A 25861-nucleotide genomic window follows, 5' to 3' on the forward strand; every position below is an offset into this window, starting at 1 on the left:
GAGGTGTCAATCACCTCACGACTGCTGCTGTGTTGCAATATTTTTTTTTGTGGGGGCTTATTTTTGGGGAAGGCTTATTTTAGCACATGCGCTCAAAAGCCCGATTGGGCTTATTATCCGGGGAGGTCTTATTTTTGGGGAAACAGGGTACTGTCCACCAGAAGCTGCCTGACCTTGTTTTAAAATAACTTGTCCAAACAAGGTGATCTCCATATACACTATTGTTTAGTTAACATCTTCCCTAACCAACCAGCAGTTTGGCCTGCTGTATGCTGAGCAAAGGAACTATAATCCAATATAGCCGAAGAAAAAAATCCTGAAAATGATAGACTTGGTAGAATTTTTACTTCTTTCCATCTCTAAAAGATCTAGCAACTAGGAGGACAAAATGTCTGTATTGTTCTTCTAGTTGTACTGCTTCTCTTCGTGTTTCTGGCTTCAGAATGTGCCCGCTTCCGCTGCTTTACCTTTCCTCCCAAACTGGCAGGCAATCTGGCAGGAACATTAAGACATGATCAGCTTCTTCAGTGCCATTGAAAAGAGTTTCCTGGGTTATCTATCCCCTTCTTGGGATCCTTCCTGCTGGTTGACTGGAGAAACTGTAGATCTCATCTGTCTTTGCTGGACTGTGATTGACGAGAGGCAAATGGGAAAACTTGTCTGACGTTCAAACTTGACTCCAGACAAGAAGAATCAAGGAAAGGAAGAGAACAGTCTGCTGTTGACTTGAAAACTCAGCTTAGGAGTCCAATCTTAGGCCTAAATTGCCAATCTTTTGACTTTTATCTTCATTAAAATATCTTCCCCTCTGCCTTCCACCCACGTAGTCAAACCGAGGCTCTGGGCCATTATTTCTTGGCAGGAGAAAGAAGAATTTGAGACCTGACACACCTATGTAAATTGCAGTCAAATGGCTACTTAAAGTACAGGTACTCAGAGGAAGGTCCCATTAATCAGCTCCATTTAAAAAAATTTAAAAAACCAGATTATTTTTGTCTTTTCTTGTTTATGTATGCTGTAAGTACCATTTGCAGTGGGCCATTTGGACTTATGTGTCTGCTTTTTCTTTTCTTCCTTCCCATAAGAAACCCCCAAAATAAAACCTGTGCAACAGTTAAAAAAAAACTTTTTAACCTTACTATATTATTAGGCATATAAGCTGGCAATGTTCTGAATCTGATGTATTTGGCACATGTCAAAGGTGAGAAAACCAAGGCCGGAGATGATACTTGCTACAGCCTCTGGAGAGGAGGCATCCCTTTGGTGAAATTGGGTTGCAAAAGTTATTTCTCTTTCAAATTGTACTGCATTATTCAGTACCCTAAAATTAATAGAGAGGCGCCAGCTGGGATTTGAAATATTAATGTAATTTTTTTGGAGAAGCAAATATAATTGACAAAAGAGAAGGTGGAAGTATAAGGCTTATCCACAAGTGCTTCTGTCTATTTGAGTAGACATGTATAAGATTGCTCTGTCAGACCTCAATTTAGCATAAGCAGGAAACAGGTGAACTGCAGAAGGGTCGCGGACTAAAATAGCTTGGCTCCATTACTCCCTGCCTGTCATCTTCCCTCCTTCCCTCTTTCTGTTTTGTGGCCTCCTGACCAACTTATATATGGTGCAATTCAGTTAAACATATTTTGTGAAAATTCAAGGAGCTGGCATTATACCTCTCCCTCTCCCTCCCTCTCTCTCTCTCTCTCTCTCTCTCTCTCAGTTCGTGTGTGTGTGTGTGTGTGTGTGTGTGTGTGTGTGTGTGTGTGTGTGTTTCTCCCAGGATTTAAACACAAAGGCCCAGAAGTGTTGTTAAATTTTAGTTATCCAAGATCAAGGTATGAATTAGTTCTTACTGGACTATATGTTTTTATTTCTTTATCATTCTTTTCAAACCTGAACAAAAAGTTTTCTACTGACTTAGGACAGTGCAGGGTTTTTATTTAATACTTTACAGATTTTTGGACCACTGTGTACTCTCAACTGGAAAGCAGTATTTTTGCTGACCTTGTTGGAAGACTAATGCTGTTTCTGGGAAATAAGTGAAACAGGCAGTTCTTTGTTGGCAAGAGCAAAGAGAAAGAGAGGAGAGAGACTGCTCCCCCCCACCCTTTCCTTTCATAATGCTGTGACTAAGTCAGAAGTGTAATGTGGCTGGATTTTCTTCCTATCTCTGCAAACATATGTTTTTCATCAGACTGCTTTGCATGACACTTGATGCTCTCGAGTTTGCAACAAACTGGAGTAGGGATGAAATATATAAATAGGGACTAGTTCAGTGGTGGGTTACAAATATTTTTACTACTGGTTCGGGCTCGTTCGTGTGCTTGTGCAATGCTTCTGCGCATGCGCAGAAGTGTCCCGGCAGGTGAGCGGGATCTCCCACTGCTGCTACTGCCGGTTTGGCCGAACAGGGCTGAACCAGGAGCAACCCAACCCTGGACTAGTTCACTATTGACTAGAGATCCTAATAAAACCTACTGGAGTTTTTAATATTGAACTACAATTTCCAGAGTTTATAGCAATACTTTTAAAGCTGCTCAGCGCTGAAAGTTGCAGAATATCAAAAGCACAGTAACAAAATCATTATTCAGGGTTTATTCCTTCAGTAAACTATTATAATTTATCAGTATTTATGCCTCATTATACTCGTTGGTGTCTTCCCACTTAGAAGCATGTTAAGGAAAATCTTGTGCTGTCCTAGCCTGTAGACAGTTTATGAGAATATGAGTCAGAAAAACAAATTACAACAGACAGTGAAGGCTTTTGTAATAGGTGGCAAATGAAATATTTAGAGGAAAAATACAAGCCACTCTGACCCCAGTCTGATAATTTTTAGATTTGTTGGACTTCAGCTAGGTGGGAATTATAGGAATTCAATAAATTTGGAGGTCATAAGAATTATATCAAATTCTTTTTTAATGGTTAAGATACAGTTTTCTGTTAGATTCTTGAATAATAGGGAACATATCGCCGTTTTACTGACAGATTAGTGGCTAAGATTAGATTTTACAGCAATCTAAGGACCCAGAGACACGGCTCACAGAAGTCCCCTAAAAAGCTATTATGTGATCTACTGCCATTTGGAAGCAAGATGCACATAAAAACTAGAATATTAAGCCATAAATAGGTGTGATGCAGGTTTTGTTTTACAATCCTTTAAATTCCCCCCCGAACCATGCGGAAACTCCTCCAGAACTTCCTTTCCCCTTCAGTTTTTACATCAACATCTTTCTCAATATGATAGTTTACATATGTATGTATGCATGCATGCATACATGCATGCATGTAAAACTTTTATAGCATGCTCAGCAGGGGCATCTATGGGGATGTCAAAAAACCAACATGGTGGCTGGAACCGCCCAACTGAAACTTCACTCCTCCTCTCCACAGATGATTGATAGATAGATAGATAGATAGATAGATAGATGGATGGATGGATGGATGGATGGATGGATGGATGGATGGATGGATGGATGGATGGATGGATGACAGGTAGGTAGGTAGGTAGGTAGGTAGATAGATAGTTGATAGATAGATAGATAGATAGATAGATAGATAGATGATAGATAGATAGATAGATAGATAGATGATTGATAGATAGATAGATAGATAGATAGATAGATGATAGGTAGGTAGGTAGGTAGGTAGATAGATAGATGATAGATAGATAGATAGATAGATAGATAGATAGATAGATAGATGATTGATAGATAGATGATAGGTAGGTAGGTAGGTAGGTAGATAGATAGATGATAGATAGATGATAGATGATAGATAGATAGATAGATAGATAGATAGATAGATAGATAGATAGATAGATGATAGGTAGGTAGATAGATAGATGATAGATAGATAGATAGATAGATAGATAGATAGATAGATAGATAGATAGATAGATAGATGATAGGTAGGTAGGTAGGTAGATAGATAGATGATAGGTAGGTAGGTAGGTAGGTAGGTAGGTAAATAGATAGATAGATAGATAGATAGATAGATAGATAGATAGATAGATAGATAGATAGATAGATAGATAGAATATATGCACAAATCACAAATAGAGACAGAAATCTAGCAAACATTTATCACCCACAATAATAGAGGAGCCACAAAGAAGAAGGGGTCAACCTATTCTCCAAAGCACAAGAAGGCAGGACAAGAAGTAATGGATGGAAACTAATCAAGGAGAGAACCAACCTAGAACTAAGGAAAAATTTCCTGACCGTTAGAACAATTGACCATAAAATGACTTGCCTCCAGAAGTTGTGGGTGCTCCATCAACGGACGTTTTTAAGAAGAGATTGGACAACCATTTGTCTGAAATGGTATAGAGTTTCCTGCTTCAGCATAGTTGGACTAGAAGACCTCCAAGATCTCTTTAAACTCTGTTATTCTATTATTCTTATATTTTCCTTGCACTAACGTTGCTGCATTACTGTATATTTTCCATCCTATATTGCAGTTTTCTGTTTATTTCCTCTATGTTGAAAAAGAAATTTCAAGTTAAATTAAACTATTCTAAATTATGAGGGGTGGGGGTAGGAAAACTACAATTGGTGTAATTAATATCAGTGATGTAAGAAATAGGAACTATAAAGAAATGCTGACGACGCTGAAAAATAATTAGTATAATGTAACAGCGGTTTTGAAAGTATATGATTCAGATATTCATATCATTACAGTATTCACAGATGGCCTGATTTCCATTTACTGCAGCACAAAGCCAAAAACACAGTGGCCGTTTGTGGAGGAAAAGGCACTCTTTGTTTAAATGGTATAGACAGATTTCCTAGGAAAAAAGTTTGCAAAAAGCCAGCTGTGAATTTTTCTTCCTTTTGCTGTTAATGAAAGCAGAGAAGATTCAGATTAGGTTTCTTGCTTTGAATTTATTACTCTCTTACTACTTTTGAAACATGAAATAAAGGGACACAAAGTTTCCTGTGGTTTTTTTCACCAATAATAAATAACCACCTGTGCCCCTTCATGATGTATTCCATTCCTTTTCTTATTCTCCAACCTGTTAAACCCTGTATTTGAGTTGTTTAGGTGGGCATTGTCTAATTTTGATTTGGAGGCCCACTTCCCCCCAAAATTTCCCCTGGCCTTTACCTCGGCCATCTGATCAACCATAGTTATCAGAAATCCACACCTTCCTGTCAGGGGTCTTGACAAAATCTAGGTAGGGCCAGGGCAAAAATGAATTTTAATTTAATTAAATCTCTGTATTAATTTAATTAGTAAGGCTAATATGAACACTCCCCACATATTTAATAATTTGCCTACTCTGCAATAAAAAATTAACAGTCAGGTAACATTCTGGGACCTGTCTCAAAGCTGCTTTTTCAAAAAGGAACTGGACTTTGTTTTTCCTTGAAGACCTTTCACTTCTCATCCAAGAAGCTTCTTCAGTTTGGAGTGAAGGGTGGAGAATGGAAGGATTTATATTCCTTGCAATCGTCTGGTCTTCAGCACTCTTTCTGGGAGTCATTGAGGTCACTTGGAGGTTTATCTACGCCCTCAAGGTATTGTGTGAATGGGTGTGGAACCTTCTTGGAACTGCTGAAAGGATTGTGCTGTAAACAGGAGATAAGTGGTGATGTATCCCTCTCCATCTGTTAAAAGAGGGCTGTTCAGTCTTAATGTAGATGGACTCTTTGACCCCTCTTTCAGACTGGTTCTCTCTGTCCAGAATGTGGAATTTGCGGTCTTCAAAAGAATGAACTTTGTCTTCCAAATGGACTGCTGAATCTTGTCCTGATGGGGTTGTCTTCCTGTGTTGTGCCATGTGTTTATGAAATGGTTGGTCTGTTTCTGCCATGTACAGATCTGCACATGTCTAACTGCACTGTAATGCATATATCATATTGCTCAGTTTGTGTCTGGGTGTTTTAGCCCTGGGATGGACAAGCTTTTGCCTTAGTGCATTTTGGGGTTTAAAGTGTGAATGTATATGGTTTTGATTGAAAATCCTGAGCTTTTCAGATATTCCTGCAATTCATGTTACAGGACATGTGAAACATCTTCAAGGAAAAAAAAAAGTCCAGTTGCCTTTTGAAAAAGCACCTTTGAGACAGCCATGACCTGAATGACTGAGAATCTCAATTCTGGGGCCTGGCTTAAATTCTGCAGCCAGAAGTTGGTAATCCTTAATAGCAAGATATCTGCTTATCACCACTCTGGAATCCCATGGGGGCTCAAATGTTGTGCTTACCAGAGAGTACAATGCTTCATTTACCAGCTCTGTCAATCTGTATAGGAACAGATCCACCACAAGATAGGGTGTATATATGTGAGGGATCCTCAATCCCAAGGTCAGATCCAGACTTTGAAGTCCAGGGGGATATGGGCTATCTAGGATTTTAAGAAAATTTAGACTAGTGCAGCAGAATGTTACATTCAGACTTGTATGAAATTAAGATATTATTACTGAACTATTTTGGGACAAGCACATGGCAGATTAATTCTCAAATTGTGGATATTCTTAGTTAACAGAGAGCTATTTGTGTATATAAGGCCATAATGTCCTCCAAACATTGTCAGTAATGTTTAAAATGTTCTCTGTGGTGTAGTGCATAAACTTTGACTTTATGGCTTACAATTTAATTTACTTTTAAAGAGATAAATTGAAAGCTGACTTCTGTTTCATTTGCAAAGTGGTGGCCGGGGATAGCACAGTTCAGAAAATATTTCCTAAATTGGCTCCATTTGTTATACATGGATATAAAATTGCTTCTATCTAATTCTGGGTGGGATGAGGGCTTTGAAAGCCATTTGGCTTGTTTTGAAACCGGCTGTCTTTGGTATTAAGCCACAGTCTTATTCCAGCAAAATGATAAGATATTAGTGAGGGTCCATCACATTGCTGACATGGCTGTTGAGTTTTCACAGTCTCTGAGGGTAACTGCATAGATTGTTTTCTATCCCTTTTACTGTAGATCAGATTGTAGTCCTAAGTGGCATTGCTCAACTAGCAATCTGTGCGAGGAGTCACACCTCAGTTTTAGATAAGAGGAGATGTGCTGTCTCTGCAAGCAGTGCATGTCACAACCAGAGGTGAAGATATTTTTGTCAAAATGTTCTCAGCAGTTTATACTGCTGCCCTATCAAAGGATAAAGTGGGATACTGATGATACTTCTGCTACAATTTGATTTATGGAGAGATTTGTGGCATTACTGAAGAAAGAAATAGAACATCTCAAAATCGGTATTTCACGCTCAATAACAATCCATTACAGTTTTATGTACAATTACCCTGCTTCAACTTGACAGTAAAAATGCTAACTTTATAAAAGAAGAGTATTGGAACATACTGGAGGAATTGGATAGTTGCATGATGATCTGATATATAGTGTTGCTGTGATGTTTATTGACTGAGATGAGGTCAGATATTCCAATACACACACACACACACACACACACACGAGCTGAAAGATGAATTACCAATTTCCACAGACAACAAAGTCAAGTCAAAGACTGAGATAAATCATTCAAAGTGGGTTGACAGCTTGGGATCCTTGCTGTCATTTCCGACTACATTATGCAGCACACCAATCTGGGTTCATATGTATGGGTTCACCGACAAATGCGTGCTCGACAAAAGTGCGGCGACAAAACCGCGGGGAGAAAAGCGCGAGTTCGAAATCGTGCTGATGAATGAGCACAGAAGCGCGCCGACAACAGCGCGCCAACAGAAGCGCGCTCTAAACTTAGCCCTAAACGTAACCCTAAACCTAATCCTGAACCTAACCCTGAACCTAACCCTAAACCTAACCCTGAACCTAACCCTAACCCTAAACGTAACCCTAACCCTTACCGTTAACCTTACCCTAACCCTTACCTTAACCGTAATGGTGCTTCTGACGGCGCTCTTTTGTCGGCGCGCTTCTGTGCTCATTCGTCGGCGCGCTGTCGACGTTGCAGTTTTATCGCCGTGGTTTTGTCAGCGCGCTGTTGTTGGGTGCGCATTTGTCGGGTCACTGTATGTATGTATGTATGTATGTATGTATGTATGTATGTATGTAAGTATCTATGTATCTATTTATCTATGTATCTATGTATCTATGTATGTCACTGAAGGATATGTGGCAAGTGAAGCTAAAGAATATTAAATTGAGCTATTTCCCGGCACATTTAGCATATTCAACCACTCACTAAGCTGAGGAATTTTTAGAGGAACTCTTCAAGAGCTTGAGGAATATTTTCAACATGTAAAGTTCATTTATTATTGTAATTTATTCAAAAGCCATGTTCATGCAATGCCTATCATAATAAGCGTGATATGGTTAACTGATAATTAACCTGGAAAAGCAGCTATGAGTTGCAACACTATCAGTGGAACCCCAAAACAAATTAAGAGTTTTTAAGAGGGTTTCAGTCATTTGATTTGAATCCAATATAAAACTCCACTTTCTGCTCAACTTCATTATATTTTTCTCCAATGATTTTGCCATTTGTGGTCCTGATCTCTCCTTTCTCTTTCGGAGAGGGGGGGGCAATGTAACCCTCAACCAAGAGGTCGTTGATACCTCTGAATTGGCCAAAGTTTGTATCTCTGTGCTAAGAAAAGAGCAATGGCTTGGGAGCCATAGTTTCTAGGTTTTTTTTTCTTTTCCTAAAGACTGCAATGAACAGGGCAGGGACATTGTAATAGAAAGAAATGTTTTGTGTGGGAAATTTTTGGTTTTGTTTCCTTTTTTCTTTTTCCGTTTTTGCTTTTTCTAACATGGCTGATATCTTCCCAACAGCCTGTGCACCAATTGTATTATGTTTTATTTGGTGCTCAAAATCAGAAGTTCACCTTAGCTTTTTCTATGGTTTCTATGGACCTGTACGTTTTCAAGAAAAGCCATGACCTAAGATTATTTGTTTGTTATTTATAGGATATATATAAGGCTGCCCACCAACAATTTATAATTCTAGGCAGCATACTTAAAATGAATATTAACAAAAAAAAAAAAAACACCTTCACATAGGCAAGGCTGGAAATATCAAACCCTCCCTTTCCTAAGAACTGTACAACTGAACATCATTAGCATGCTGATGATACTTGTCTCTGTGCCGACAATGATTTCATCCAGTTTCTTCATGTGGATGTTAAACAAAAGTGGAGAGAGGATAGAGCCCTGAGGCACCTCTTAAAGCATGCACCCTTCTTTCGTCCCACCAACAATGATTGCATCTAATCCTGGAGAAAGTGGGCAACACCATGCCACGTACTCCCAATCCCTTGAGTTGGTCAGAAGAATACCACAGCCAGTGGTGATGCATATCACTCAAAAATCAACACCAGGACACTATCGCCTTCTCCTGAACACACCACAAAGTGCAACCAAGGCTGCATTAGTGCACTCTCTCATGTAGAATAAAAACTCTCTTTTTATTCTATAAAAGGAGTCCAAATAGAAGGACATTCTTAAATAAATCATACCCTTATGTTGTTTTTCTAAGTCTTTCCTGAATTAAAAAAGTTACATTAGAATCCATCTTGGAAATTAGTGAACTGGCAAAGTCAGCATTGGTATGTATTTTGCTTTGCTCTGTGTTGCCGGCTAAGCTTTGGTCTTTAATGCTGGATTTTTAAAAATTGCACAGCCTGAACAGAGAGAATAGGTACTATTTGTGCTATGTACGCTTCAAGAATAATTCAGAGGAAGTATTTGGGCTCATGTCCTTGTTCAGTCATCCATGCAAGCTTGAAAAAAGATACCATGGAAGTAGATCATAATGCAACTCTTAAAGAAGCTACAACTTTCTTTCAGGCTTGTGTAGACACCTAAGAAGGACGAGCTGCATTAATAGGTGCAGTCCTTCCCTGAGGTACTTTTTACAATGATTTTCAAAATGTGTATGGCCCTATATGGACTACTGGTATGCTTTTAGGACTACAAAGAGAATGAACAGAATAATACACGAAAATTGTTTCTCTGCTTAATTATGTAAAATAAAGGTATCTGTAGTTATGCCGTGTTTCCCCGAAAATAAGAGAGGGTCTTATTTTCTTTTTACACACAAAATATGGCTTGGGCCTTATTATGAGGGGAGGATTTATTGTTTTGGGGTTGCCGGGTGGCTGCTCTCTTGCGAGCGGGCTCCCAAAGAGCAGAGCACAGACTCATGGGCGAATGGCTATGTTGCGCTGTCACAGCAGCACAGCACAGTAGCCATGAAGCGACCACACTCATGAGCAGCCACCCAGCAAACCCCCTTTCCAGCCGGGCACAGCACCACTCACTGACCTAGGAGTATCGCCAAGCCATGTGAGCGCTTGTTTGCCACCGCCCAGCTCCCGCAGCTTGGTGCCTTCGAAATGGCAGTGAATGGCATTCTGCATGGCTGGAGGGGGGTTGTGTGAGTGGCTGTTCCGCTCTTGCTCACGTGCCTGCCAGCCTCACGATGCCCTGGCCCAGCTCTCTCCGCAGAGCCAGAGCAGTTCTGCTGCCGCTGCCACCACATGGCTTTTTCTGTAGCTTGCAAACCAAGTCTTCCGACAGTGGCCGCTCTTGGTGTATGCGCTATGGTTGTACGCTCTGCTGACAGCTGGCCCACAACCATAGGGCACAGAGCGGCCACTGCCAGAAGACTCAGTTTGGAAGCCGCAGAAAAAGCCAAGTGGCGGTGGTGGCAGCAGCGGTGGCAGCGGTGGCAGCAGTGGAGGTGCCCTGGCTCTGCAGAGAGAGCTGGGCCAGGGCATCGTGAGGCTGGCAGGCACATGAGCAAGAGCGGAACAGCCGCTCGCGCAACCCTCCCTCCATCCGTGCAGAGCGCCATTCACAGCCATTTCGAAGGCACCAAGCCATTAGAGCCAAGGTGGCGCAGTGGTTAAATGCAGCACTGCAGGCTACTGCTAGATCAGCAGTTCAACGGTTCAAATCTCACCGGCTCAGGGTTGACTCAGCCTTCCATCCTTCTGAGGTGGGTAAAATGAGGACCCAGATTGTTGGGGGCAATATGCTGACTCTCTGTAAACCGCTTAGAGAGGGCTGAAAGCCCTATGAAGCGGTATATAAGTCTACTGCTATTGCTATTACTATTGCTATTGCCATGGGAGCCAGTCGGTGGCGAACAGGTACTCATGTGACTTGGTGATACCCCTAGGTCAGTGAATGGCACTGTGCCCGGCTAGAAAGGGGGTTTGCCGGGTGGCTGCTGTGCCCGGCTCTTTGGGAGCCTGCTCGTAAGAGACCAGCCATCCAGCAACCCCCCTCTTCAGATGGGCACAGAGCCATTCACCAACCTAGCAGTATCCTGAAGGCGCTAAGCAACGCAATCACCTTTGCCTCCCCCCTGATTCCCGTGGCTTGGCACCTTTGGGATATCGCTAGGTTGGTGAGCGGCGCTCTGCTTGGCTGGAGGAGGGGTTGTCCAGGGGCTTAATTGTGGGGGAGGGCTTATATTTTTGCCCACCAGAAAAATGTGACATGGCCTTATTATCAGGACATGTCGTAATTTCGGGGAAACACGGTATGTTTTTTTACCTATGCCTACTTGCGCTTAACTGTTAGGCATATTGTCAGGAATAGCTGTACATTTGAAGAGATGGCCTTACCTGTTGTCTTCAAGCAGAATAGAAGTGAACCCCATTTAGAAACTGTCCATGCATTGTGGATGAAACTGCCTTCAAAAACAATCCAAAAGGTTTAGCTAAATGAAACATAGTGGCAAAAATGCAGCTGGGAACACATTCTTGTGTTCAAAGCACTGCTGTTTCCTATCTTCTTGTTCTACTTCCTAACATCCCCTTAGATTTTTAAACTGAGGTCCCGTTCTGAGTATTTTCATCTCCTGAAATATGGCAGCTAGTCACTCGATAAAAATGGGCATTGCATGATAGACTCATAACATTTTTTAAAAATGACATCTCCACAATTATCCAGCAGGCCCCTAGAGGGATGTTTTTTGGTGTTTGTTTTTAAAAATCTGCATATTGTATGTGATTATGAGGTTTAGTAGTTTTTAAAACTGAATATTTAACCATGGTGGCCCAACGGTTAGAATGCAGTATTGCAGGCTCATTCTGCTCACTGCCAGGGGTTCGATTCTGACTAGCTCAAGGTTGACTCAGCCTTCCATCCTTCTGAGGTCTGTAAAATGAGGACCCAGATTGTTGGGGACAATATGCTGACTCCGTAAACCGCTTATAGAGGGCTGTACAGCACTATCAAGCAGTATATAAGTCTAAATGCTAGTTTGCTTGTTGTGATTTTAACTTCTGCTTGTTTTTAACTATGGATATTCTCAGTTGTTTTTAATTTGTGTATACAGATGGGAGTTTTTTGGATAACTATTTTTTCCACATATCTGAAGACAAATGTTACAAGACAACTGGAATCTTGATTGCATGAATAGACAAATAATTGCATTCTCATAATTTCAAAAATATGCTTATTCCGTAGTAATGAATCACCAGCACCAGCCACAGATGACACCCACTGCATCTATATCTCAGCAGAATCACCCTCCACCAAACCCTCAAGCTGCCTTATTGAACATGCCAAATGCTCTGACTTCCCAGCAACAACAGCAGCAGAAGCTGAGGCTTCAGAGAATCCAAATGGAGAGGGAAAGGATTCGCATGCGTCAGGAGGAACTCATGCGTCAGGTATTGCAAAAATGTGGGAAGGTATCTTTTCCCTTCTGTAGGTTGCCTAGTACTCCAAGTGAGAGGTCACTGAGTAGGGATTCCCCCACCCACCCAACCCTGGAAGATTAGCATCTTTTTATGCACGGCTAAATCTTACAGTCAGGAGAAATCCTGACCTATCACTCTCTTGATCTGATTTTCATCTTTCTTCATGCTGGGAGAGTCCATTTGTCCAATTTCTGACCCTCTCAAGGCCTGGAGGAACGCTTTTGAAGACAGCTGCAAAGAGGAACTCTTAGACTTAACATTGCTAGCAGTTATTCTCTGGCTGGAAATTTTTCTCATTGGGTTGTGTATTTTTGCTTAGGCTTGAAGGGTTAGCTTTTATTGTGACTCACATTGTTCAAAACAGATCTGGTGCTTCCTGTACTTGGCTTCAAAGCAAGAACTGTGAACAATTGCAAAGGATGTTTTTCATAGGGAAAAGGAATATTCCACCCTACTGATAATGTACTATGAAAGTATGATTATATGGTTCCACTTTGGTCAATATATTAATCAGCTTCCTCAGAAAAACAGTTAGCCAGTTACTTTGCCTCCAGCCATGTTGAAGGTTGAAGACAGTTGCTAAAAGAGAGTGGAGGGAAGAGAGGGAGAGAGAGAATATAAAAAATAAATAAATAGAAACTTGTCCTTAAAATATTCTGTTTGTTTTTTTTAAGCCAAAGCAATTTTTAATCCTAAAATCACATTTAATGTGATTTCTATGTGTACACACATGAATGCACACTATTTCCCAATAATGTTTCTCCTGTCTAGAAGACATTTTTTTAAAAGACTCTGTGAATATCTACCAACTAGAGTTCAAATTGTTTAAAGGATTGCAGCCGGTAGGCAAAATTGTTTGCTTGCTTTTTAATTGGGAGTAAGCCCGACTGAACTGGATAGATATGATTTCAGACTAAACATAAGTAAGTTCAGAATGTGAAACGTTTGAAGCAGAGGAGGAGGTGGAGTAAACTATCAAATCTACAGTGTTATTTTGCCTTTGGGATTTGGATCTAACCTCCTTCAGCTATTCCAGGGTAGCATTTGTTTATACTGTATTTAGTAATACAGTCTCACATTTCTTGGCAGCAGAATGAATTATGTTTTCTATTTGTGTAATGACACCAGTTGGCATATAATTTCTAAAGGTTTATTAATGCTCAGTGAGATGTTTTAAGATACGATGAACCCAGCAGGTTATATCAAAGCTTGTGCCTTGAAATCTCCTCCTTTTTATTTTTTGTTTATTGTTTGATTGCTTGTAACTATCTGAAAAAAATGAAAACATTTCATCTCTCTTAAAGGCAGTAATAAAATTGAGAAATGTGATATGAATATAAAATATTTTTTTCTAGATATTATTTTGCTGCAGTATGTTGTGTCTTTATTCACAGATACTTTAAGAACAAGAGGTTTTCCTACCAAAATATTTTAAATGATGCACTTTAGACATTCCCATTACTTTCTGAATCTATATTAAGAAAGCATGAATTGAAAGATGAGGATTATTTTAAAATATACTAGTTATTAAAACATCAAATTTATATTGAATTTTAATTCTACTTTTTCTCCTTGCTCCTTGTTTTCAACACTAAATCTTCCAGCTCATTGGGTTTTCAAAAAAATGAAGAGTGGAATTCAGCATAATAACTAGTATTGCCCTGAATTCCACTCTTCATTTTTGAAAATCCAATGAGCTGGAAGATGTAGTGTTGAAAACAAAAAGCACAGAGAAAAAGTGGAAATAAAATTCAATATAAAGAACACCAAACTAGTGCCTGTATGTTTAGCAACTATTCTTAGAATTGACAGTGAAGATACTGATGTGGTGTTTTTTAGGATCAGCAATCAACAGTAAAGTAACAAGAGATGAAGAAATACACCAAAGACTAGTCCTTGATAGAGTAATATTGTAAAGAAGGCCTTAGGAAAGATACTTGGACGCTCTGACATCCAAGTATCTTTTCTAAGACCTTCTTTACAATATCTTTGATCTGAAAGGTCAGAATTGTTCAGACAGTGGTTTCCCCTGTGATACTCTAGGGAGGTTCGAAGTTGGACTTTGAAGAAGCAAGATAGAAAGAATATGGACACTTCTCATTACCACAAAGGACTCCTGAGAGTATCATTGATAGCTAAGAAACAAACAATTGGATTATAGAACAAGTGAGAATTCTCATTTGAAGCACAAATGATCAGGTTCAAATTACCATATTTTTGAGATGTTATGTGAAGACCTAGCTCTCTTGAGGTATGTGCTGCTGGGATAGTTGGAAGGAAAGAGAAGAAGAGGATGGGTGCAGCATTGGTAGAGAGAAATGTCCAGATTGGGAACAGGTCCTTATGAATAAGGTCTGTTTATATTAATTTCTTATCATTAATATGAAACATAAAAGTGTCTAATATAGCAGTTAATATTTTAAATATAATTAGGCTGCCGAGGGAACATCCCTATCTATGTCCTCTAGTGTACAGTATTATAATACAGTTTCTCCAGCATGGTATTTTCCACTCTTCATTTTTGAAAATCCAATGAGCTGGAAGATGTGGTGTTGAAAACAAGAAGCACAGAGAAAAAGTGGAAATAAAATTCAATACAGTATTATAATACAGTTTCTCCAGCATGGTATTTTCCAAATAAATTGGTCTCTTAATTCTCAGCCCAGCGTCTGAGAAATCTGGTACTTGTAATTCAAGCATATCTGGAAGGCAAGCTGCGCAGATGGATGCATCATTATAAAATCTTAGTTGTACTATTTTAATTTTTCTTTTTAAACAAAACTCATTATAGATTGCTGTTTGATGCATACATCAAATGCCTGGAATAACTCAAGTTTGAATATAGGTACCGTAGGGATAAGATTTTTGAAAACAATAATTTTCCTGATTTTTGTGAAAATGGTTTGTTTTCTTGGTGCATCAGGATTGGACAATATGCTTGCCATCTTTATTTAGTAACTCGGCATCAAATTTCTTGTCCTCTAGAGGTCTCTGCATCTGCTTTATGAAACCGTCCCCTTGCACATCATGAAAAACTGCAAAGAATCATTGTAATACACAAGCAGGTCGATTTGAAAAGACACCTCCTTTGTACCATCAAGTCCTGTGGTCCTGCAGTTTTGGCTGCTAAATATAACCAGGATTTTTTTTTAAAGAAACAATCCTGGCATACAGCCCTTAATCTGTTAGAATTTCTGTGAACTTCCTGTTAGCCCTCGGTATGATACCAAGGCCTGAAAACATGGCAGAAGGGTATCACTGTTCAAACAATTTTCTAGCTGCCCTAATCCTTTCCTACTAGTACTGCTGCTGTTTTTGCTATTGCTGCTGTTGCTGCAAATTGTTTTAAGAAAAAAATACGTTTGCATCTACTGCTAAGCAACTCCCAAGTAGATGAAGAGGGTTTGGGTGAAAAAAAGTTCTGAGTTTCTAGCAGGCTCTTCTCAGACTTATCTGGTTGACAGCAGCTTGGCTTCTCTGTAGAGATTTGGGACATTTGCAGCAGCCCTTTTACAGAATGACACTTCCAAACACTACACAACTGTCTGGAGTTTCTGGGTTATCTTCCTTTTTAGAAGATTAGAAAATAACCTTTTGTTTTCTGGCTGCTGGGAGAACAAGAACATTGGCTTAGTTGTCTAAATGAAAATATGAAATGTGCTTCACACTTGTATTGAACATTTTAATTTCTTTTCTTTAAAAAAAACAATAAACTGAAAACATCTGGGGGGGAGGAAACCACTCTGCATATCTTATGTGCATCTTGGTTAGATCCATTGTGGATAATTAATATGCCCACTGCAGCTTTCCCAGTTTTCTCTATTTCAAGAAAGAACTCTTAACTAATAAATCCTTTCTCATTTAACAGGATTCATGCCCCCCTCTTAATCTTCTTGGTTTCCATTTCCTAGCTCAAATGTGAGCAACAAGTAAAATTCCTGGTTCACATGTACTACTAAGCAAAGTACAGAATAAGCTTCGACTTATTGGTGGGAAGAGCCAAATGGAAAAAATCAGGCAGTTTAGGCTAGTACGCTCAATTCACAATAAGGTAGGAAACTAAATAATTCTGGCTTAGCATTGTTTACAAATGCCAATACGGTTTTCCTGATAACATTTTGTACAATAAAGTAAGAATTTTGGCTTAAATTCATACAGCACTCAGAACAGGGGTGGGTTTCTGCTGGTATCACTATCGGTTTGGTGCCCGCACAATTTTGCGCAGTAGCCTATAATTAGGTCTGTGCATGCACAGAACACTTAAAAAGGTCAAAAAAAGATGTCACAACAACTGGTTCAGAGACGTGGTAAGCATTCCATCCCTACCGGTTTGGAGACCCAGTCTCCATTTCCACTACCAGTTCCCCTGAACTGGTCCGAACTGGTAGGAACCCGCTTCTGACTCAGAACCTTACATAAGGAAGTCAAAACAAATGTTTTTTTTTTCAGAAACAGGCTTGTGGAGACCTTAGTGTTCTCTGAGCTTGATTGTTTTCTTGCGGACATTTTGTTATTTGACTAAGTAACACCATCAGTACCTTCATCACTATGTCTACAATACCCTCTAAAGCAGCAGCCTAGGCACTGATGATGTTACCTAGTTGGGTAATTAAATGTCTACAAGCAAACAGAGGTACATCTGGCAGGACCTAGAAGAAGGGTCTTCACCCTGGTATCTCCCTACCTTTAGAACATCAGTCCTGCAGAAATTAGACTCTCCCCCCACCCCCGATTTTGACAATCTTTCTTAAGGCCCTGAAGACTTGGTTTTGCCAGGGAGCTGGGGAACCCAAAGGTGATGGAGCCTATCAAATGGCTTATTTAACTGTCTGTTGTTGTCCGGTAGATGGTTGGGTTTTTTTAAAAAAAAAAATATTTATTTTTCCATATTGGATTTTTTATTGTTTGTAAGCTGCCTAGAGTTACCATGAGTGAGTAGGCAGCTATACAATTTTTAAAAAAAATAGTTGACCTGAGCTACATATATTCTCCTCTATTGGTATAACAGGCTTTGTTTTAAGGGTTTTTAAAATGTATTTGTTAATCCAAATGTGGCCCAGATAATTTGGATTTTTGGAACTCTTCTGGGCTTGCAGGGCTTTGATATATCATACAGATTGTTTAGATTGGAAATGAGAGAAATGAGGCTAGAATTGCCTTAGCCAGCCTGGTAACTTCTAAATTTCTCAGATTACACCGATCATTTCCAATCAGGGCTCTGTGCCAGCTCCAGGAAGGCTACTTATTAAGTTATCTGTGGATCTATCAAGAGAATTGAAAACACTGTTAAAAACATGTCCAATCAAACATTGCTAGAGCATGTATCTCTAAGTTTTTATCTCTGTCTCAGGTTCAGCCTACGCTTGAAGACTGTTTCCGTTGCTTTACTCTGGAAGTAGTGCTTTCCTTCTTTCTTACCTTGGCTCAATTTGTTTCATGCAGGCAATGTAGAGCATAACTAAGCATGTAGGAAAGAAGTGACAAATTGCATGTTGTTGCCTCATATTGATCCTTACTGATTCTGTGTTTGCCCAATGAGACTACTCACTTTTTTCTGGCCCCTGACCTCTGATTAGTGGTGATGGAGTTGCTGAGGTCCTGTAGGGATGGGTTTCCAGCAGAAGGAAAGCAAAAGCCTTGAATTTCCATTACTTCGCAATAGTGCTGAAAGGAGAAGAATGAAAAATGAAATCATATTGACTGTGTGGTTTAGGGCATGCTGTGGGGGCAGCAAGATTTAGGGGAGCCTGGTTTACCGTCAGCAGTGGAAAGAAAGAAGGCACAGAAGGGTTGTGTGGATTTTAGCTTGGCTTTTGGTGGTCAAACTGAAATGTGTGACTCAAGTAACAAACCTCAAAGAGTATTTTTAAAGGGATTCATGTATTCTGTTGTATTTGGGGGTGAGGAGGGATTGTATGTAACCATTGAAAGTGCTGTGATTTGATTGGAATATAAATTTTGTATTAAAAGACATAAAAACATATATAAGTAAACACTTGAAAGTTGCTCCCAAAATAATTTGATTATTGTCTCTCAACATAAAGTGGCTTTATCTTTTTATATCTGTTGTAGTGTAGTTCCAGTTCTTGTATATCCATCCTTCCCATGGTCTAATGGACTTTTTTGCTGTGGCCTTGAAGCTGAGCACCTGTTCCTTGTTGACATAATTGACATTTTTGTCCTAAAAAACTTCCCAGGTTTAGCAACAGCTGGCAGCTATGCCCTCTTCTCCCTCCTACTCTGCCACAGAAGGAAATAGGGATCAGAGGACCCCCCGAACTAAAGGAAGAAACATACACTCATTAGCCCGAATCTTCATCCTGCACCCTTCAGGCCTCTGACTCTGAGCCTCAGAGCATGGCAGATTACATATACCTTGAAATTTTCCTGGTTGGTTTAATGGGGGGAAATATTGCTTTAACAATGGTACAGCTAACCATGTCTTAAGGCTTGGATTGGGAATAAGAGGAAGGCAACCTTGTGGAGGCATGCAAAATAAAGAGTCACCAGGAGATGTTTCTACCATAGTAAGATATAGATGGGGCAAGGCCTCTCCTCAGTCAAGAAACCCTGAAATAAAATTAATGGCAGTGTTTGCCTTTGCCTTGTATCAAACAAAACCGAAGAAGTAGAAAGATCAAGGTCCGAGGGGCCTGCAGTAAGCTTTGAAGTGGTGTCAGGGGGAGTCAAAAGAAGAAAGTGCAAGTTAAATGGTTTGCTAATAATAAGAATGTGAATACTTGAGGGAGTGTCTGTCCTAGTATGAACGTGCTCAGACATTAAGATATGCAAGGATGGCAGCTACTGGGAGAGGCTTGTTTTGTGGGAGAGGGTAAAGGATCTTCTCTATTGTGGGATCCCAACTTTGGAATTGCCTTCCCTTGCAGGAAAGGCTGGTTCCAGCATTGTCTACCTTGCTATCTGGTAAAAATCTTACTTTTATTGTCACATGTGGAATTGGTGTCCACTAATAGTATCTGAGTGTTCAGTTTTGCTATTTGATTTATTGTGTTGCCATAGTTTGCTTTTACAGTAATTTTACAATCCTGAGCTTGTCGATCAGAAGGTCGGCAGTTTGGCGGTTCAAATCCCTAGCGCTGTGTAACGGAGTGAGCTCCCATTACTTGTCCCAGCTTCTGCCAATCTAGCAGTTCAAAAGCATGTAAAAATGCAAATAGAAAAATAGGGACTACTTTGGTGGGAAGATAATAGTATTCTGTGCGCCTTCGGCGTTTAGTCATGCCAGCCACATGACCACAGAGACTTCTTCGGACAGCGCTGGCTCTTAGGCTTTGAAATAGAGATGAGCACCGCCCCCTAGAGTCGGGAACAACTACCACATATGTGCAACTAGCACATATGTTACCTTAAACAGTAATCGTTCTCAGTAACATTGTTTTTCATGAAATGGATGGATATTTTAGGAAACTGTCATATAGGGAATTAGTTTCTATGGCCCATCTGTCTCAACAACATCTACCCTAAGTGGTGGATCCTCCCTAGGATTTCAAGTCAAAAGTCTATTAGAGTTTGATCTGGAAATTTATGGGTTCAAAACAGTTATCATCCTCCCCAAACTAATTCAAGTGGGTGTTTCCTCTGGAGAAGTAATAAGGAGTCAGTATGAATATTGATTCAGTCTATAGATATTTCTATAAGTAAACTCACACAAATAAAATTTAGATAAATTCAAGATGTCGTAACTTGTTTTTGCCTGAAACTAGGCAAGCTTGAAATGTCATTTTAGTAAAAAGTGGATGTTTCTTGGCTACAGACTACATGAGGCTTCAGTTACTTTGCATTACTACTGATAGAAATGAGCAATCTTAGAAACTGAGCCATCTAAAGAATACCAAAGGAGGGCCTGGATGTTCAGTTGTTGCTGTGCATCACAGTATCCAAGGAACGGAAGTTTAATAAGGGGCAGGGTGAAACTAGACCCTTCCCGCATTCTAAAGGGGCAATTTAGCAGCTGTGCTTGTGCAGCAAGCTATTTCTGCCAGCAAGGTTCCAGGAAATGTGTTTTCGGAGATTTCTAAAATCATTTGGCATGTCGGGGTTTTTTTAAGGTTTACATCAAGGGCCTGTATGTGTGTGCAGAGACAGTGAATAATTTAGTGTACTTCAAGCCTGCATACATTTTGGCAGCTTTCACAGAAACCTCTGAAGGAGAAGGCGTTCTGGAGCTGCTGCCACAGCAGGCATTTCAATGCTGTAGCAATGTCAAATAGTTGCCTTGATCCTCCCTTTTGTTTCCACTGGCTGTTCTCCCTTCTCTCTCTCTCTCTCTCTCTTTCTCTTTCTTTCTTTTTTTGGGGGGGGGGTTGTTTTCATTTTGTTTTGTTTTATTTTTGACCAAACATGGTGTGCACAGCAACAGCCCAAACGATAACAGACCACAAAAGGCTCCCGAGGTATCAGTGGCTTTATTTGTAAGGAAATGTCAGTGAGCGTGTCAGGATGGGCTGTGGGAGGCAACCCCTTTGCCGGATGACCTGCTGGCCATAGCAAAGTGATTTGTCTTGGCCTCGAGACTGTCATTTGCCTGGCACTGCAGTAGCAACCTCCAAACATTTTACAAGCAGTTGTCTTTTCTGGTCCACCTGGAAAAATGGTGGAAATATGAGCTTTTTGAAGCCCTCTGAAGCAGCGGCAGACAAGCATTTTGGGCTGGGGCTGGGGGCATATTTGGAATTTCCAAGGACTTATTTAAGCATTTATCTGCTGCCCAACTCAAGCCATGTGACTCTTCAGTTATGTACAAAAAGAAGAGTAAACCACAATCAATATAAAGATAACATAACTATTAACTGTAATTATATTTGCATGCTGATTTTTATTTTATACAGTTCAAGGCAGTGTACTCACTGCTCCCTCCTATTTATCCCACAACAACTTGCCTATGAGATGGGTTGGGCTGAGAGAGACTGGTCCAAACTCACCCAGCTGGCTTCCATGCCTAAGGGAGGACTAGAGCTCACCATTCCTAGAGGGTGCAGCTGTAAATCGAGTGACATAGAGAAGAACCATGCGGGATATACCTTTTCTCAAAAGGACTGGTGCTTTGTTTTCCAGCAAGACCTTTTCCTGTTGGTTTATTTTTAATTATATGCTTCTTTAAAAAAAAAAGAGGTAAGTGCCAAAGTGTCATTGGGGCACATCGCTGATAGTGGTCCTCTCAATAGAACTAGTTGGGGAAAAATATATAAAATATTTCTTACAAGTGGACTTAAAAAAGAAAGTTGACTTATTCAGCAATGTGCTAGCTTATATATCTGCTTAAAAAATATATGGTGCCCATTAGAACAGCTTTCCCCAGATAATTTACAGAAATACTGTGTTTCCCCGAATATATGACATGTCCTGATAATAAGACCATGCCACATTTTTCTGGTGGGCAAAAATATAAGCCCTCCCCCCGCAAATAAGCCCCCTGGACAACCCCCCACCTCTGACCAGGCAGAGCATCGCTCATCAACCTAGCGGTATCCCGAAGATGCCAAGCCGCGGGAACCAGGGGGGGCAAAGATGATCGTGTTGTTTGGTGCCTTCGGGATACTGCTAGGTTGGTGAGCAGCGCTGTGCCTGAAGAGGGGGGTTGCCAGGCAGCTGCTGTCTTGCAAGCGGGCTCCCAAAGAGCCGGGTACAGCAGCCACCCTGCAAACCCCCTTTCCAGCCAGGTACAGCGCCATTCACTGGCTTTTTCGGCAGCTTTCAAACTGAGTCTTTCGGCAGTGGCCACTCTGGGCATACGCTCTATGGTTGTGGACTGGCTGTCGGCAGAGCGTACAACCATAGAGCGTATGCCCAGAGCAGCCACTGCCAGAAGACTCGGTTTGGAAGCTGCCGAAAAAGCAATGCTGGGATGTTGGTGGCAGTGTCAGCAGAGGTGCCCTGGCTCTGCAGGGAGCTGGGCCAGGGCATTGTGAGGCTGGGAGGCACGTGAGCAAGAGCGGAACAGCCACTTGCCCAACCCCCCTCTCCAGCCGTGCAGAGTGCCATTCACTGGCATTTTGAAGGCGCCAAGCTGCGGGAGCCGGGCGACGGCAAACAGGCGTTCACATAGCTTGGCAATACGCCTAGGTCAGAGAATGGCGCTGTGCCCTCCTGGAAAGGGGGGTTTGCAGGGTGGCTGCTCGTGAGCATGGTTGCTTCATTACTGTTGTGTTGCGACAGCGCAACACAGTCGTGCGCCCCTGAGGCTTTGCCTGGCTCTTTGGGAGCCCGCTTGCAAGAGAGCAGCCGTCCAGCAACACCAAAACAATAAACTCTCCCCTCATAATAAGGCCCAAGCCATATTTTGTGTGTAAAAAGAAAATAAGACCCTGTCTTATTTTTAGGAAAACTTGGTAGTTCTTAATTTTTTTAAAAAAATAAAAATTTTATTTTAATATTAAAATAAACAATATATGTTGATAATGCCTACATCACAATGGGGAAAGACTACAGGAGGTCTTGTTCAGATTCTTGGATATCTCCAGTGCAGAAGATGATAATGAATGGGACCTGTTTGAGAAGGTCACTTTGTCATCCAGCTGAGATCTGATGATTTACAAAATTAAATACGTTTGATCAAAGTACAATCTTCTTTTAAAATGCTCCAATCATTGTTATTTTTTGGCAAAATGTAGTTCAGTTTTACCTTTGCTTCTGAGATTTTTCATTTTACCAATCTAGCCTACAGCCTGGGATTTCCTGGGTGTCTCCCATTTAAGTATTAATCTGCTCTCACCCTGTTCAATTTTCACATCTTTGAAGACTGAGTTGCTTTACACCCTGGTTATTTAAGAAGTGCTTTAATTGAAAGTGATGAATTCATTTAGTTACATAAAGCATTTATAAAATGTATAAATGCTTTGTATGAAAATGTGTTTTACTTACTTAGAGTAGTATCTACACTAGTGTAGGAAGTACTTACATTTAGGAGTCTTGGATGGAAAACACCTCTACCCACTTACCTGCTGGTAAAGGGGAATTTTCTCACCAACCAGGCTTACTATACATAGTAGCCATTTTGTCCCTGAGCAAGCATTCTCCATGCTAACCATTTTGCCAGAATATCATTGGAATCTTTCCAAAATGTAAAATGTGCCCTTCCCGGCTTGAAAAAATGAAGAATTTTAGGAATAGGTATTCTTCTTTTAGGAATTGGATAAAATCAAACAAATGGGGTTTTTTTCCTGATATTTTGAAAGACTTGGAGCTGAAGAAGAGCACATTAAGTTCATTGGATTATAGCCAAGAACATTGGATGGCTGTATGTTTAAACTTGCAGTATATTTATATGTTTTTCTTTGAACATTTTGTTTTGGGAAGATGACAGAAAGGCATTATCTCTGACTTTTTTCCAGTAGAAATTTTTCCATAAGGATTGCACCCTTTCACCATTCTTTTTCCCCACAAGGTGTCACTCTCAGGCCATCTACAGGGGGGAAAAATAACTCATGGTAGTTTCCACATATTTATCATAGACTTTTCTATTCCCATTTCATTGCTTCTTCCTGATTAGTTTCATGATAGTAAGTAAGTAAAATCTTTGTTACGGTCAAAGACCAGCAATACACATTAGTTTTTACATTATCTTAAAAAAATACTAACATTAAGATATAATTAAAAAGTATTGATATTAAAAGTGGACAATAACACAATGGTCCAGAGATTGTTAGAGCTATGTCCAGATAATTGGTACAAGATGGTACTATACTTCTGTAGCCAGTTTTTTTCCTTATGGACATTGCAGCAGCACAGAACTTTGCCACTGCATACGTGGTAACTGGTTTGTGTCCTGGAGGAGAAAGCCTAGATAAAAATTGTCTGCCCTCCCTGGCAATTTCTCTAATAAGGGGAGAATATGTGCAGACCTACAAACTCTGTATAGCTCGCAGTGTAATAGAACATGTGCATTATCTTCCACTTCTCCTTTACCACATATACAGACCTGTTCTGCTATAGGTGTTCTCTTATACCTCCCTGATTAGTTTCATGATAATATATAGAAAGCAAAAAATCTTCATATTAATTATACAAACTCTTGCCCATCTATTGTAGCAAATTGCCAATTGCTAGCTGTAGGTTGCAGTTAACTATAAATGCACTCAAATTTCTTACAGAAATCTGTTGACTCAAGCAGTTTGGATAAACATACTTCCCACTTTCTTATTACCATAGCCAAATCAATAGTGTGCATACCAAACCTAAAGCATATAGTCTCTTTCCAATATAAAAACAGTGTTGGTATCTCCAAATTGACTGCAAAGTTATGTACTGTTTAATGCTGGTTATATTTGTTGAAACTGATGTTAGGTCTTCCAATGACCTAGGTTTTTCGCTTTCAGATGGTCAAAAGAAAAGGCTTTATTTATAAGACGTTTTCTTGGTTTCTCTGGGCATGATCCAATGAGAAATATTTCCAAATCAGACTCTCTTCTTGCCTCCAAATTTCCTCTTGTATTTTCCAAGCACCTGTTTGTCGTAGGTTTGTTAGTTATGACTCCTTGTTCTTTGTCTGTCTGCCTGCCTGTCTTTCTTTCTTTCTTTCTTTCTTTCTTTCTTTCTTTCTTTCTTTCTTTCTTTCTTTCTTTCTTTCTTTATTTATTTATTTATTTATTTCTCCTTCTTTCCTTCCCTCTAAGATATCTCTCCAAACTACCCTTCCAAACTCCTAGAACTAGATGTTAGAATATTTTGCTGACTGAAATAAACATTTTTATTTACCACACCACCTGATATTTCATCACTTTCCTTGCCTGCTATCTTCTTTAAAAGCTTATTCTGCAGTCCATATCTTGAATTACTTTTTTCTACATTAGCTTTTACTGCTTTCCAAAAAGTGTATATGAATTTCTCAAACAAAATTTGGAATAATAAAAAGATTGCTATATTTTATTCAGGAAATAATAACAACTACTGCTAATAAATCAGAGGAATAGGAAAAGAGATAGACGAGAGATAGGAGAGAGAAAGAGAGTGGGGGGGGGGGAGAAAGAGATTGTGTGTGTTTCTGAATGACTCAAATGACCTCCAGTACGTTGCATTTCTGGCTGTCCATTCACCAAGACTGACAATATGTGTTCTTTTCTAACTTTAGGAAGCTGATTTGTACAGACAACTTCCCATGGAATCTGAGAACCTTGCCCCAGTTCAGACTGCTGTGAGCACACCTAACATGACACAGGATATGAGATCTATTACAAACAATGGGTCAGATCCCTTTCTGAACAGGCAAGTACCAAATACGGG

At 40.1% G+C, this 25861-nt stretch overlaps 1 protein-coding gene across 1 annotated transcript in view; it reads left to right on the plus strand.

Moving 5' to 3' along the window:
* Positions 1–25861, plus strand: part of WWTR1 (WW domain containing transcription regulator 1) — a 99638-nt gene that overhangs the window by 65694 nt on the left and 8083 nt on the right. The window contains exons 3-4 of the mRNA XM_087725397.1: positions 12387–12592; positions 25710–25843. Coding sequence (XP_087581523.1) covers positions 12387–12592; positions 25710–25843 — 340 coding nt within the window. The remainder of the gene's footprint in view (positions 1–12386; positions 12593–25709; positions 25844–25861) is intronic.

Source organism: Thamnophis sirtalis, unplaced genomic scaffold (genome assembly GCF_051295495.1).
Source record: "Thamnophis sirtalis isolate CommonGarterSnake01/CBP01778 unplaced genomic scaffold, rThaSir2_p1.2 scaffold_11, whole genome shotgun sequence".
NCBI lineage: Eukaryota > Metazoa > Chordata > Lepidosauria > Squamata > Natricidae > Thamnophis > Thamnophis sirtalis.